Consider the following 13,516-nt stretch of genomic DNA (forward strand, 5'->3'; position numbering starts at 1 on the left):
TTAAAAGCCTCCACCTTTTCCCTATTCCCTCAGTTCTGTTTTGGACTCAGTTTTGTGCACATCAGTGCTGTATTCACTTGAACGACTTTGCAGCCAGGAAATCAATTATATGGGTGGCTGCCCCAAATCTTTCTATGACTCTAAGTCGAGTTTGTGACAGTATATCTATCTATCTATTTATATATCTATTTATATATCTATTTTTTTTTTTTTCCTGTCACCCAATAAAGTGTTATCCAGTTTCATTGTGAAATGCTGAGACCTTTAAGGCTTACTATAACAATAAATGTCTCATAAGTATACTATATAACCCAAAGTCTTTATTAAAGATGTGTTATGTAATAGTTAAATGACTAGTATGGGCACAATAGGTAGCTCCAATTTAAAGTGTTGTAATTGGTGCCTTATAAATCCAATTGGCATCAAACAAAACATTTGTAAAGATCCCGCAACATAGTAGTATCTGACTAATAGATGTATCTACAGCAGGTAGCCCTTCAAGAATACGTAGATTTCTAAAAAATACATACCATGATCAATGACCCAAAGAGTGAGAGCATTGTTGGGATCCTTCTGTGATTTCCGGGGAACATGCTTAATGAGCAAGTTAAGAGCATTATCTCGGCCTGCTCCTGAGACAGTTCTCTTTGTCAAGACATCCAAGATATGTTTCAACATAGATCGAAGTTCCCGTGAAGGCTCTATATTAAGAGAAATACCAGTCATATCTTTTCTTAGAACAGAGAAAAAAAGGTGTTGTTTTGGATTGTTTTCTAGTTTTTAGTTTGAGACCAGTGTTGGGGGTGACTCGTTTACAAACTTTTTTTAACACACATTTCTTTAGAGTAACATGTAAAGTAACACAATACTTACTTTCTACCACTCCAAAATATATATATACTGTATTATTTTGCTGAAGTATGCCCTCTTTTTGCTAAGAATTTGCCTGCTGCTGTTGGGAGTAAAGTCACGAGGATAAAAGGGCAAAAATGATGTCAATTGTGGAGATGCACCCCATAATTGTGTTTTTACCACATGCTGCAAATGGCAAAGCAGATGTAGCCTAAATGATGAATTTCAAAGAGAGACTGGGTATACGGGTCCAGGAATGATGAACAAAGGGATGAATATAACACAACAAGGTTATCAAAGCGCAAGGAAGATATGCAAAAAAAATCTTAAGTGCATCTCTTCGTCATGTAGGTCACCCAGTCATGAGAATATTATACTCACCCTCCCTTTACCGCTTTTCGTTAATGGGTATGACACTCTTCCTTCTCCTCTATCTTTCTCTTAAAGCCAGTCACACTTCCTCTGCTGTGAAATTGTTAGGTATGTGACATTGAGAGTATCATTCCAGAGAGTATCAACGAGCAGTTTAAACAGGCTGTCACAAACAGAAATGATTTTTTCGCTTACAGTGCATATGCTTTGCGTTGCACTCTGCGTAAACTTCACATGGCAAGTACGATTAACAAGGTTTTAGGAAGCCAGTGATCATTGCAGCAAATTGAAGTGTTCTCTAAGTGCAGTGTCTTCTCACTGCGCTGCTAAAGGGTTTTATTTTATAGCTGCTTCCTCCAAGTATTTCTGCCCCCTCAAACACGTCATGGTCACCTGAGGAACATGAACTTTTCAGGCCCGGACCCAGAGGCACTACAGTATTTCTAAAACACAAGGAAATAATTAAATATGGCTGTGTTTGTGGTCAGTTTCATGAAAGATTATAGGTTTAGGATTTAATAACGAATACTGGCCAGTGAAATGTGCAATTTTTTTATAGAAAAGTAATGTACTGTTTGTAACATATTACATTTTAAAATAAGTAACTATAAAACATTTTTTGGTTACTTTTTTGTGAAGTAAGAAACAATGCAACTGCTTTTCATAGTAATGGCCCCCAAAACTGTTCACTTTTTTAATGGCATACTACAAGCTTCTGGATGGAAATTTCTATGAAATTTAATTTCAAAGTACTTGTCCTCCCACAAGCAGAGGCTTTAGTTACAAAGTCATAACTTTTTGTAATAATACACTGACAAATGCAACGGATGGTCAATTGGTTTAGCTGATTAATTCATTACATTGTTCGCTAATTTTACTTATGCCAACTGTTGTGAACCGCTGTTACTGAGCCTTTCCCTTTCTCTGCCTCTACCTTCTGTCCTGAAAAGGTGCTTGTTACATTGTAAACTACAGTCATATGAAAAACTTTGGGAACCCCTCTTAATTCGTTGGATTTTTGTTTATCATTGGCTGAACTTTCAAAGTAGCAACTTCCTTTTAATATAGGACACGCCTTATGGAAACAGTAGTATTTCAGCAGTGACATTAAGTTTATTGGATTAACAGAAAATATGCAATATGCATCATAACAAAATTAGACAGGTGCATAAATTTGGGCACCCCAACAGAGATATTACATCAATACTTTGTTGAGCCTCTTTTTACAAATATAACAGCCTCTAGACGCCTCTTATAACCTTTGATGAGTGTCTGGATTCTGGATGCAGGTATTTTTGACCATTCTTCCATACAAAATCTCTCCAGTTCAGTTATATTTGATGGCTGTCGAGCATGGACAGCCTGCTTCAAATCATCCCATAGATTTTTGATGACATTCAAGTCAGGGGACTGTGACGGCCATTCCAGAACATTGTACTTCTCCCTCTGCATGAATGCCTTTGTAGATTTTGAACTGTGTTTTGGGTCATTGTATTGTTGGAATATCTTGGAATGCGGTGTTCTTCTTCCGCCATGCAAAGTGCTTTTTGTTATGACCAAATACAGTGGCACCTTGGATTGCGAGCATAATTCGTTCCAGAAACGTGCTTGTAATCAAAAGCACTTGTATATCAAGTCCATAAGAAATAATGGAAACTCAGATGATTCGTTCCACAACCTAAAACTATTCATATAAAAATGATTAATACAAAATATAAAGTAAAAATACATAAAACAAATTAACCTGCATTTTACCTGTGAAAAGAATCATGGCTGATGTGAGGGAGACAAGAGAGAGGAGGATTATTGTGTAGGACGGCTTTCACTCTAACTACCAGAATCACTGCTATCTGTTGGCTCACTGGAATCTTCCTCTTTTTTTGAGACTTTAAAAATGGAACCTCTCCAATGACAGTTGCTTTTGCCTGAAGAGTCACTACACTTGGACACAAAATGAAAAAAATGCTTTACGCACTGTACGGTTTCTAAATTCTTTTGGGATTCCACACAACGGGATGACATGCGGAAGAGCATCCCAAAGCAACCGCAGGCTCCCAGCGTTGTAGCAGTTCTCCGTTAAAAAGTGAATCCGAAAAGATCGCGGACATAGTATAAACGCCTGCCGTTGACGGGTGATACACGGAAAATAATAAATTCAGGGCACAGTATTACTTGGCCACTAACCTGGCTATAACCCTGCCTGACTGCTGTGTCTGTGTATAGGAGAGTGGCAGATCCCGCTACAATAAATAATTGTGCTGTTCCTGTTTCAAGCTGAATAAAGCTGGTGTTTTTAAAGTACTGAGACTCAGCTTCGTGTTTTGGGGTGCAAGACAGGGACTCGCACGTTACAACACACACATGTGGTCACAATGCTATAGTAAACAGTATAAGCTCGTACGGATGTTGACTATATGATTGTGGGAGACGATTACCGACAATCCCGCAGCGAGAGAGAGAGAGATGAACCATCAGCTCAGTTGTGATCACGTGACGCTCGACAGACAACACGTATACATACTACTTGCATTGCAAGACGTCGCTCGTTTATCAAGTTAAAATTTATTAAAAATTTTAGTTCGTCTTGCAAAACACTCGCAAACCAAGTTACTCGCAATCCAAGGTTCCACTGTAACTCAATTTTTGTCTCATCAGTCCAAAGCACTTTGTTCCAAAATGAATCCAGCTTGTCTAAATGATCATTTGCATACAACAGGCAACTCTGTTTGTGGAGTGAATGCAGAAAGGGCTTCTTTCTCATCACCCTGCCATACAGATGTTCTTTGTGCAAAGTGTACTGAATTGTAGCCCAATGTACAGATGCACCATCTGCAGCAAGATGTTCTTGCAGGTCTTTGGAGGTGATCTGTGGGTTGTCTGTAATCATTCTCACATTCCTGCGCATATGCTGCTCCTGTATTTTTCTTGGCCTGCCAGACCTGCTGGGTTTAACAGCAACTGTGCCTGTGGCCTTCCATTTCCTGATTATATTCCTTATAGTTGAAACTGACAGTTTAAACCTCTGAGATAGCTTTTTGTAGCCTTCCCCTAAACCATGATACTGAACAATCTTTGTTTTCAGATCTTTTGAGAGTTGCTTTGACGATCCCATGCGGTTACTCTTCAGAGGAGAGTCAAAGGAAAGCACAACTTCCAATTGACCACCTTAAATACCTTTTCTCATGATTGGACACACCTGTCTATGAAGTTCAGGGCTTAACAAGCTAATCCAACCAATTTGGTGTTGCAAGTAATCAGTATTGAGCAGTTACATGCATTCAAATCAGCAAAATTACAAGGGGACCCACATTTTGCACAGCCAGATTTTCACATTAGATTTAATTTCATACAACTAAATACTGCTTCACTAAAAATCTTTGTTCGGAAAACACCCCTGTACTCAGATGTTCTTAGGAAATGAAAGACATACCACTGTTATCTTTTTTGTTGAAAGTAGAGTAAATTATTATGCAGGCTGAAATGGGTTCTCAAACTTTTTCATATGACTGTATAAGTATGGGCAAATTACCATTAGAATTTAAGAGTAAAGGAAGGCCATTGTGTGATTTCACCAAAATTGTATGCAATGTCCTGAATTGTACTTTATGCATATATTGAATTTCCTGGCAAGGACAGCACAGACAGGTGGAATACGTCAGTTAGGATTTCATTTTGTTTTATAGAATCTGTACAAAGTATAGCCATTTCAAGTTAGATTAGTATTATTTATCCTAATTTAATTTACATTATCATTGGAGGCCTTCAAAACTGAGAAGACCAATAAAAGATTAAACAATTCTGATATGTGTGGATATTTTATAATAGTAAAAAAGATGATTATTCCCACACGGCAAAAAATAAGAGATTGTCCTAGGCACAATGATATGGCTTTGCATCCATCTTTTGTAGATGCACATTGACACTGCCCTTCACAAACTTTACTGGATATATTATATATGCACTGTGAATAGGTGGCAGTTAGCAGAAGGTTACAGGGTAATCCCAGGTGAAGGTTCTGGAGGAGACACAGAGACCCACACTGTCAAGTACAAAGGAACTAGATATACCAGCATGGGATAGAAGGGAAGAGTCTGCTGGAAGTATTGTATGTGTACTAAAATGAGGGAGAACACAAGGAAGGAAAACAGTAGAATAGTGAAACATGCAACATGGATGTGAGCATGCAGTGATTTTTCAGGACAGTGGACCAAAACAATCCCAAAAAGGATGCATGACACCCCATCAATGCAAGAAGTAAGGTCACTAAGGGCTTTGCAGGAAGTGAAGACACTTCAGGGTAATCGGGTGTGGTGAAAGATGTTCCCAGGTAATAAAAAAATGGAACAGTACTACACTTTTTAAGGTGGTAAGTGGCAGGACGTCAATTTAAAAACTCCAGTCTGTTAAGAGGCGGTACATACTGGAAAGACTGGAATCACCCGTTTAAATCAAACCCATATGGACGCTGTCTCACAGACCCAGCCCAATAAGAGCACCTGAAGGCTCAGAGATGTAGGAAGAGAAGAATCCAGTTGAAGGAATTTTACTTTGGTGGTGTTCTAGTTAAAAAAAAAAAAATCCATACTTTACCCCAAAAACTTGACTCAAGCCTAATGGGGGAATTTAAAGAGAAAGTGCTAGGTGGTACTTTCAGGTGATAAGTGGGCAAACCATCCCACCAGACATTAAAGGCACTCTTAGAAGATAAAGAGGGGCAGCAGGCCTGCCTTTAGAAAGAAGATGAGTGCTTGGTGGAAGTTTCAGGTAGACAAGTAGGCAAACTAACTCTCCAGATAGCCAGAGAGAAAAAGACTTGTAAAAATAGAAGCAGTGGGATTTTGGTTTGTCCAGGTTACTTTGGTATTGTGTGTTTTGCTTTGTTTCTTCCTATTTAAAGGTGTCAGTCATTATACTGTAACATTCCAAAATTAAGACCAAATTACCTAACTCCATGGTACATTAAACACAACTAGCAAAAACCAATAGACAACCAAACAAAAAGGTCACTTATGTTGGACAACTGGTTTGAGCGTACTCACCCAACACAACAGCTTCTTCTTTTCCACGTACTTCCTTGCTCATACCTTCCATCAGAGCTTCGAACATGACTTGAAGGAGATGACAAACTGCAAGTGAGACCTGTTCAGCCCCACATCCCATCACACTGCAAAGCCGATCCATACCCAGTTCATTTACAATAACCATAGTCTATTAAAAAAGATACATAAATACACACACCAATAAAAATGTGATAAACAAGGACCTGCTCACGAGTGTTGAACTATTCTGGAATTCTATAAACATCTTAAAAGTTTTGATAGTAAATTGTATCAAAACACAACAAAAACCTGAACAGAATAAAAGTGTGATACTGAAATAAACATTTCCATTCAAGAACATTGTTGTGGTCAGGGAAAAAAATGTCAAACCCGTTAATTCTTTCATATTTAAAACAAGGGGGCTCCGCCCCCTGCTCGCTTCGCTCGCCTACCCCCGGCGTTTTGAACCCGCGGCCGCTGGGCAGCCACGTGTGAGGATGACACACATCCGGGTCCGTCCCCGCTGTGTGGTGTGGACGTTTAACTGTTGTTGTTTCTGCCTTTTATATTCTGTATCTCGGTGTGCATGTGTTTCGTGCCTAGGTTTTTTTTGAAGCTGTTGCATTCTAGTTTTCATCATCTGTAACCCGCACTCCATGTGTTCGTCCCCGTTCTTTAATCCTTTTATAAAGTTTGACTCTGTTACCTACTCTCTGTTTTATTTCTGACCTCGCTTTATTCTGCTTGCGGCATGTCAGACGGTTCGTAGTCTCTCACGTTTTACTCTGGGCAGGGGGGCTTTGTTCTGTAACCTGCTCTGCATGTGTCTGTACCTGTTCTTTAACCTCTTTATGACATTTTACTTTGTTTTCTACTCTGACGGTTCGTAGTTTCTCCCGTTTCACTCGGGATTTGGTGCCTGTTTCCTAATCTGTGTTTTATTTCTGACCTCGCTTTATCCTGCTTGCGGCATGTCAGACGGTTCGTAGTCTTTCTCGTTTTACTCTGGGCAGGGGGGCTTTGTTCTATAACCTGCTCTGTATGTGTTTGTCCCTGTTCTTTAACCTCTTTATGACGTTTTACTTTGTTTCCTACTCTAACGGTTCGTAGTCTCTCCCGTTTTGCTCTGGGGGGAGGGGGGGGGGGGCTTTGTGTGGCGCCTGCGCACGTGCGTAGTCTCTCCCGTCTCACTCGGGTTTGGGGCTTTGTGTGGCACTTGCGCAGTATGTCTATTGCGTCCACGGGCAGGTCCCTGCGTCCATATCCGGTTTACCATTCTCGTTTAGTAATATGGATTATTCATTGGACTGAATGCTGCTTTCCAAATTTTAAAACATTCTAAAAGATGAGATAAAAAAATAATGGAACACAATGCTTTTCAAAATCAACCTTTTTTTAAGCATGAAAGAATAGTGCACTTCAACAGCGTGCCCCTCACCCTGGACTGGTGTCCACTGCACAGCCCTACCAACGTCCTAACAGCTGGCAGCACCATCTCTTCCTTTCCAGAATCCAGCAGTCTCTGCAGAAGTTGCACGCCATCGTTGCGAAAGATCTGCTCTGCCCCTGCATCCTCTCTGGATAGGACTACTAGATTTTGTGCTGCCTTGACAAGAAAAAAAAAAGAAGAAGAAATGAAAGACAGAGATGTATACTTTCTATAATCGATATTTAATAAAGATTAAAAAAAAATAAAAGATCAGCATGTTAGAAACAGAACTCAAGAGGAATACAATACCTCACATTATTTTTTCAAGAAAACATTTGGTGCCTGTAATTTTGTTCACAATCTTGGGATGCTGTTATGTGCAGCTTAAAAGTGATTTTACCAAAAAATGTGTCTCTCCGATCAGCTTACAATTATGACAAAAAAGGCAGCAGAAATAAGTTTGAAAACTTCCCAACTTCAAAACAGAGAATCTTCCTGTTCCTGTATATTGAGTGATGCATTAAAATTGCTATCTTGTTAAGTAAGTGTTTTCTCAAGAATGTATTCTATTTTTTGAGTTGCTAGTCGTTAAAGAATTGCAGTTGTTTTCATTACTATGTGGCCTGACAAGTGTGATATTTTATTGGTTCCACAATGCATATTTAGGATGCAAACTTTATACTACACAATTAAGTGCAACTAGCTAAAGCTTCAGACTACTGGGATCATCAAAGAATTCGAAGAAAATTAATGAATTAAGAGGGGTTTTTTTTATTTATTTTGTCATACAGATATACACACCAATCTTCTTTTGCTTAAACTAAAAGGCTCGGCTCTTTTAATCTTCCTTCATAATTCATCACTTGTAGCCCTGGAATCAGCCTAGTCACTCATCTCTGAACTTTTTCTAGCACTGCTATGTCCTTTTTGTGACCTGGAGACCAAAACTGCACACAGTACTCAAGATGAGGTCTAACCTTTGCGTTATAAAGCTTGATTTGAGCATAACTTCCTTGGACTTGTACTCTACACATTATACTATATAGCCTAACATTCTGTCAGCCTTCTTAATGGCTTCTGAACACTGTCTGGAAGTTGATAGTGTTAAGTCCACTATGACTCCTAAATCCATCTCATAAGGTATACTTTTGATTTTTAGACCTTCCATTGTGTATTCAAACCAAACATGTTTATGTCCTACGTGTAATACTTTACATTTACTGACATTAAATTTCGCCTGCCACAAATCTGCCCAAGCCTGTACGCTATCCTAGTCTACCTGTATTGGTTCAACATATTCTCGATCATCTGCCAATCTACATCGAGCTGCCGTGTGGGACATCCTGAGGGTTCGCGGGATCCTCTCGAGGTTGCTGGATATCATGGCCGGCCTGTACACTGGTACTGTGAGTGATGTGCAGAGTGGAGGTAGGATCTCTGCGTTTTTCCCAGTTGATTCTGGGGTTCATCAGGGGTGTGTTCTTGCTCCTACTCTGTTCAATGCTTGTATGGACTGGGTATTAGGCAAGGTTGTGGGGTCCAGCGGCTGTGGGGCATCTGTTGGTGAAGAAAGATTCATGGATCTTGATTTTGCTAATGATGCTGTGATCTTCACGGAGTCAATGTAGGCTCTGATCAGGGCACTCGAGAGACTGAGCGAGGAGTCTGAGTGTCTGGGCTAGCGAGTGTCCTGGTTAAAAACCAAGATCCAGGCCTTTAATGACCTCTTGGGCATAGCCATCAGCAGTGTGTCTGTTTGCGGAGAGAGTGACAACCTAGTCAAAAGGTTTACTTACCTTGGCAGTGACATTCATGTCTCTGGTGACTCTTCCTATGAAGTCAGTAGACAGATTGGGAGAGCATGGGGGGTCATGAGGTCACTGGAAAGGGGTGTGTGGCACTCCTGATATCTCTGCAAAAGGACGAAGGTCCAAGTCTTTAGAGTCCTGGTGCTTCCTATCTTGCTATATGGTTGCGAGACACGGACGCTATCCAGTGACCTGAGACGAAGACTGGACTCCTTTGGTACTGTGTCTCTTCGGAGAATCCTTGGGTACCGTTGGTTTGACTTTGTGTCAAATGAGCGGTTGCTCATGGAGTCCCAAATGAGGCACATTACCTGCATTGTGAGGGAGCGTCAGTTACAGCACTACGGCCATGTGGCGTGTTTCCCTGAGGGTGATCCGGCTCGTAAGATCCTCATTGTTGGGGACCCGAGTGGCTAGACCAGGCCAAAGGGTCACCCATGTAACACCTGGCCGCGGCAGATAGAGGGTAATTTCCAGAGGGTGGGACTGGACTGTGCGTCTGCCTGGGGGGTTGCCTACTGGGATCCCGAGTTGTTTCGTTGTGTAGTGGGTGCATCAACGCACTGTACCAGTGCATGCTCCCCAACTTGTCTTACATAGCTTGGTATCATCTGCAAACTTAACCAGCTTGTCACTTAAATTCTTATCCAAATCATAAACACCACTCTTAACATCAGCCAGTTCTGATAATGTTCCTCGCACCCTCTGTTTCTTGTGTCTAAGCCAATCTTGTACCCATCAACAAACACCCTCAACTCGCATCTTTTAACTTGATGGCTAAGCTCTCGTATAGCACCTTATCAAATGCTTTCTGAAAGTCAAGATAAATAATATCATATGCTCCACTTTGATCATATCCTTTGATTGCTTCCTCATAGAATTCCAGCATATTGGTAAAACATGATCTCCCTCTTCTGAACCCATGCTATCTGTTCATGTCTTGCCATGTGTTACTCCATCATATCCTTAATAATTCCTTCAATTATTTTTCCTGTGATACACATTAAGCTTGCTGGCCTAAAGTTGCTTGGATCTCTCTGGACACCCTTTTTATATAACAGGATAATATTTGTCTTTTTTCCAGTCCTTCGGAACCTTCTCAGTGCGCAGTCACTTCCTAAAATTATGTGTCAAGGGTTTATATACACTGCCTGTCCAAAAAAAAATGTCGCCACCTGGATTTAACTAAGCAAATAGGTACGAGCCTCCTATTGGATAATTACTGCATGGGCAATTATCTTTCAGCTGGCAACAAGTTATTTAACCCCAACTGGTGCAATGAGTTGCTTCTTATTTCTTAAACAACCATGTCGAAAGACACATCTCGTGGTCGTGGAAAAGATGTTAGTCTGTTTGAGAAGGGTCAAATCATTGGCATGCATCAAGAAGAGAAAACATGTAAGGAGATTACATAAACTTCTAAAATTGGGTTAAGAACTGTCCAACGCATTATTAAAAACTGGAAGGATAGTGGGGACCCTTCGTCTTCAAGGAAGAAATGTGGCCAGAAAAAAATCCTGAATGATCGTGATCGGCGATCACTTAAGCATTTGGTGAAATCAAATCGAAAAAAAACAACAGTAGAACTCAGGTCTATGTTTAATAGTGAAAGTAAGAGCATTTCCACACGCACAGTGCGAAGGGAACTCAAGGGATTGGGACTGAACAGTTGTGTAGCCGTAAGAAAACCACTAATCAGTGAGGCAAACCGGAAAAAAAGGCTTCAGTTTGCTAGGGAGCATTAAGATTGGACTCTGGAGCAATGGAAGAAGATCATGTGGTCTGATGAGTCCAGATTTACCCTGTTCCAGAGTGATGGGCACATCAGGGTAAGAAGAAAGGCAGATGAGGTGATGCACCCATCATGCAAAATCTGGGTCAAAAATTAATGCAACACTGGATGGAACTAAATCTTGTGACATTGCAGAAGCTTATCGAAACAATGCCACAGCGAATGCGTGCCGTAATCAAAGCTAAAGGCGGTCCAACAAAATATTAGAGTGTGTGACCTTTTTTTTTGGCCAGGCAGTGTATGTACGTGCTAACATCCTTTAGAACACGAGGGTAAAGATTATCAGGTTCTGGTAATCTGTTTCATTTCCGCCTATTTATTATAAGCAGTACTTCTCCCTCCATGTCACTCAGTACCTCCTTAGTAGTCTCATTTACCGCCGGGAGGTTATCCACTTCCTCACATGTGAAGACCTCAGAAAAATGCAAGTTTAGAGCATCTGCTATTTCATTGTCTGTGTATATGAATTTCCCTTAACTATACCTGATGCACATCACCTCCTCCTTGACTGTTCTATTTTTTTGTTTTTTAATCTTATTTATGCTCTTTCTATGAATAGCAGTGTCAGCACAGATACTGCACAGTGACTGTTGCATTAACTATATTTAAAATAATGCCAATTAATTTACATATAATTTTAGAAAATTATTACATAAAAATAATACTCCCTTATGGAAAAATTGCTTGGTATATTAATGCTATACTACCCTAAATCATACTTTTTAATTGAAGAAACTGATGCTTTGGCAGAAAACAACTAAATATTACAAAACACTAATATAAAATAAAAACTTCACAGAAATTAAAAATATTTGACTTGGAAAATTGCAAGGATCAATTCTCCAGCAGTAATTCAAAACATTTTCTGTTTTTGGCTTTATTATCAAAAATTTAACGGTCAAACATATTATAGTCTAAATGTGAAAAGTCATTAAATTTTAGTCTGAGCCATTTTTGAATTGGTAAATATTATCTGGTCATTTTGGAGGATTAGTATATACCAACATTCAAGGTGAGAATCAAAAACACTAATACACTTACAGAATTTCTTCATTTGGATTCAATACATACCTTATGTCTGTCTGATTCCTTGACTGAAGGGTCCAAAAGAAGGTTGAACATCTGCTGTACACGAGAGTCAGTGGAAGAGAACTGACTCGCCTAAAAAAAATAAAAAATCGCTGTATCAGAAACAAAAAAAGAAATGTCCAGGGGTTTTACCTCGTCACTGTTAAAATATAGTCTTGAACCTTTTCTTGAATCTGTGCTCCCAAATTCCGCAAGGATTCTTGAAAAGCTTTGTTTTTTGGTTCAATCTTTGCGCACATCTGGATGTCCATGAAGGCCTGATCCAAACGACCCAGGTTTTGTAGGGCTTGCGAACGGCGGAATCGAGCTTTCACATCACCAGGGTCAGTGTTCAAGGCTAAAAAGGGAGACAAGAAAGATCATAAATAACCTTAAATATTAATATGAGGCGATAACTGTGGGAAAGCAAATGCACAGAAAAAAGCACACCTTTTGAGGCATCGTCTTCAGCTTTTGAAAAGTCCTCCTGGTAAGAAAAAAATCTAGAGCTTTATTTGACATGTATTGGAAAAGTTTATCTTGAATACTGTATGTATTAGCTAGAACTGCTTTCTATAGTACGGCTTACTTGCTGTACTGAGCATATTAAGAAAACTTTGTTAATAACTAGTAATTATCATATTTGTAAATAACAGTTTGTACTCTCTCTCCTTCTCACCGTTTCTCCTTTGTCTTCCTTGCCACCTGTCTATACACAGTGCATCAGATCTAAGACTATCATTTTAACTTGATCGGTTGGTGTTTTGTTATTTTTTTGTTTCTGAAATAAAAAGTAATATATCAAAATCAGGTTTCCTCTCCCTGTTGTTTTGGCCACAATTTTCTGTTTGGCAAAGGCATTTGGGAGTGGTGTAGGGCATGGGCCACTGTGACCTGTACCCCACTTATGCTTTGTGTTATCTTTCTATCATCTTTTTGTGTCATCATCATGGGAGTACTGCAGCAGACATTTTTAAGCCTGGATGGCCTTCCTATTGCCAACCAACCTTACTTGACATGCAAGATGGAGGTTGACTTCATTTTCATGCTGCACTGACATGCTATCAGAGTATTCAGAGCTCCAAGTTGTGATGGTTTCACCTTCCTGCTTTAGAACATTCGTGTGAATTTTCAGTCACTGTTTATTTGTCACAGG

At 39.8% G+C, this 13,516-nt stretch overlaps 1 protein-coding gene across 1 annotated transcript in view; it reads right to left on the bottom strand.

The window, feature by feature from the left end:
• unc45a (unc-45 myosin chaperone A) overlaps positions 1 to 13,516 on the bottom strand; it is a 33,170-nt gene that overhangs the window by 17,288 nt on the left and 2,366 nt on the right. Inside the window, exons 3-8 of the mRNA XM_028822441.2 lie at positions 12,811 to 12,847; positions 12,543 to 12,718; positions 12,364 to 12,453; positions 7,702 to 7,869; positions 6,264 to 6,432; positions 531 to 701 (exon numbers count right to left, since the gene is read on the bottom strand). Of these exons, the coding sequence (XP_028678274.1) occupies positions 531 to 701; positions 6,264 to 6,432; positions 7,702 to 7,869; positions 12,364 to 12,453; positions 12,543 to 12,718; positions 12,811 to 12,847 (811 nt within the window). The remainder of the gene's footprint in view (positions 1 to 530; positions 702 to 6,263; positions 6,433 to 7,701; positions 7,870 to 12,363; positions 12,454 to 12,542; positions 12,719 to 12,810; positions 12,848 to 13,516) is intronic.

This window comes from Erpetoichthys calabaricus, chromosome 17 (genome assembly GCF_900747795.2).
Source record: "Erpetoichthys calabaricus chromosome 17, fErpCal1.3, whole genome shotgun sequence".
Lineage (NCBI taxonomy): Eukaryota > Metazoa > Chordata > Cladistia > Polypteriformes > Polypteridae > Erpetoichthys > Erpetoichthys calabaricus.